The sequence below is a fragment of the Propithecus coquereli genome, unplaced genomic scaffold, assembly GCF_000956105.1.
Source record: "Propithecus coquereli isolate 6110/MARCELLA unplaced genomic scaffold, Pcoq_1.0 Scaffold107, whole genome shotgun sequence".
NCBI lineage: Eukaryota > Metazoa > Chordata > Mammalia > Primates > Indriidae > Propithecus > Propithecus coquereli.
In genome coordinates this window covers 1,913,537-1,915,520 of record NW_012134636.1, presented here as the reverse complement: position 1 = coordinate 1,915,520, position 1,984 = coordinate 1,913,537, and the positions used below count along the sequence as shown (strand labels likewise).

The window sequence follows — 1,984 nt, the reverse complement described above, 5'->3', positions numbered from 1 at the left end:
CATTCACAATGTTGTGCAACCCTCACCACCATCCATTCCCAGAATTCTTTCATCATCCCGAGCAGAAACTCTTGTACCCATTAAACAATAACTCTCCATTCCTTCTCCCTCCAGCCCCTGGTAACCTCCATTCTACTTTCTGTCTCTATCAATTTGCCTATTCTAGGAACTTCATATAAGTGGAATCAGAAAAATGCTTGTCCTTTTGTGTCTGGCTTTTTTCACTTAGCGTGTTTTCAAGGTTCATCCATATTATAGAATGTATCAGAATTTTATTCCTTTTTAAGGCTGTCAGCTAGGTTTTAAGCCTCAGTTTAAAAAATGGGTATACTTCTCAGGTATAGCCTTTTAAAATGTAACATATTTTCATGTGTAGATATTCATGGTTCTAAGTGTCTTTCTGCCCCCTCCACCCCAACCAGAGCATAAGTTCACCTCTCGAATGAAGATTAATAGAAGACTAAAGTTTTAACAATAGCCAAAGAGCATTTCTTTTCCTTTTGTCTTCCCCTCCTCATCCTCCCTAGGACTAGATGCCTCTAGTGACCTTCACCTATCTCTTTTAAACAGATTTGATGAGAATTTGGTTAAAGTTGTCTAGCATTCCACCAGCTGCTCTTGCTCCCATGTACTTTCTAAACATCAGATGCGTGTTGAGTGATTTACGTTACTTCAACTTCACAACCTTGGGTAGCAGGTACTAGCCCATTTTACAGATGAGGAAGCTGAAGCTCAGAACTAGAGAAGTTTGCTAAAGTTCACATAGCTAATGAGACTGGATTAGAACTCAGGCCTCTGATTCAAGTTCTCAGTTCATGGTAACAACCAGGTGTGGGGGTCTTCATGTCCAACACTCTGAAAACGAACTAGATTACAAGTGACTTGGAAAGGCCTCAGAGTCTAGAACAGAGTGCCATGAAGGGCAGAGCCATGTTACATAGATTAATATGGCTAGTCCAAAGTAGTATTATAAAAATAAAAGGCCTTATTGAATGAGCTTGAGTTTCGCATGCGACAGTAGGGAGGTTCTGGACATCTCAGGGTACGACTGCAGGTCATGCCTGTAGACCCTCTCCCTTTACCGAGGGAAGGCAGCATCTATTTCTGTTTGCACATCACTCTAGAATTCATGAAATGGTTTTAGTCCTACCACCTCAGTGGTATTCAGATTTTATTAATGAAGAAAACGAACATAATGAAACTAATTCCTTCCAGGCCACCATGGGAGTATGGGGGAGGAGGCATTTAGGGGATGTGGGGAGGGGTATGCTTCCTGTTTTTGACTTGAGTGTCTTTTCATTCCACCCAGGGAAGCTCTCCGGTGGGCCCTCTTCAGCATGCAGGCCACAGGCCATGTGCTCCTCGGCACCTCCTGCTACATGCGGCAGCTCCTTGACGCCACAGAGGGAGAGCAGCCCCCCAAGGGCAGGGCCTCATCCCTCATCCCGACCCGTCTGAAGATACTGCAATGAAAGCCCAAGTCCCTGGAGGCCTTCCCCAGCCAAGGACTAGACTGGGGTCCCCACGCTCAACTGGTAGCACCCGCAAGCCTGGCAGCTTAACACGCCTCCCTCCCTGCACAAGCCCATGAGTGAGGAAGCAGGAGGAAGGCCTGGAAACCTCAGCTGAACTGGCCAAAGGAGAACTTTGTGTTCCTGGCCTGGCCCAGCTCCTTCTTGCCCAATGCAGCTTGGCTGACCGCGACTGGTCAGCCTACGTATCCAGTAGGCTACGGCATGAAATCTGCCCCTTAGCAATCAGTCCTCACAGGTTACACTCACGACACTCCCTATCTCCTGGCTCCTCCATCCCAGAATCCTCTGGAGTGAATTGTCAGGCTCACCAGTGTATGCTATTAGAGAGTTTACAATAAATTATTTATGCTAATACATCTTTGCCTGTGCTCTTTGCAGGGGGCAGGCTTCTATCTGGAAGGTTGGAAGGAGCCAAGGGAAGAGAGGAATCTATTGTCAAACCATTCTCC

At 46.4% G+C, this 1,984-nt stretch overlaps 1 protein-coding gene across 2 annotated transcripts in view; it reads left to right on the top strand.

Annotated features, from left to right (window-relative positions):
• The window catches only part of CIDEC (cell death-inducing DFFA-like effector c), a 20,288-nt gene extending 18,428 nt beyond the window's left edge, over positions 1–1,860 (top strand). For both annotated transcript variants that reach the window (XM_012646858.1, XM_012646864.1), the window contains exon 5: positions 1,310–1,860. In XM_012646858.1, coding sequence (XP_012502312.1) covers positions 1,310–1,472 — 163 coding nt within the window. In that variant the 3' untranslated portion in view covers positions 1,473–1,860. The remainder of the gene's footprint in view (positions 1–1,309) is intronic.
• The last annotated feature ends 124 nt before the right edge of the window (positions 1,861–1,984 follow it).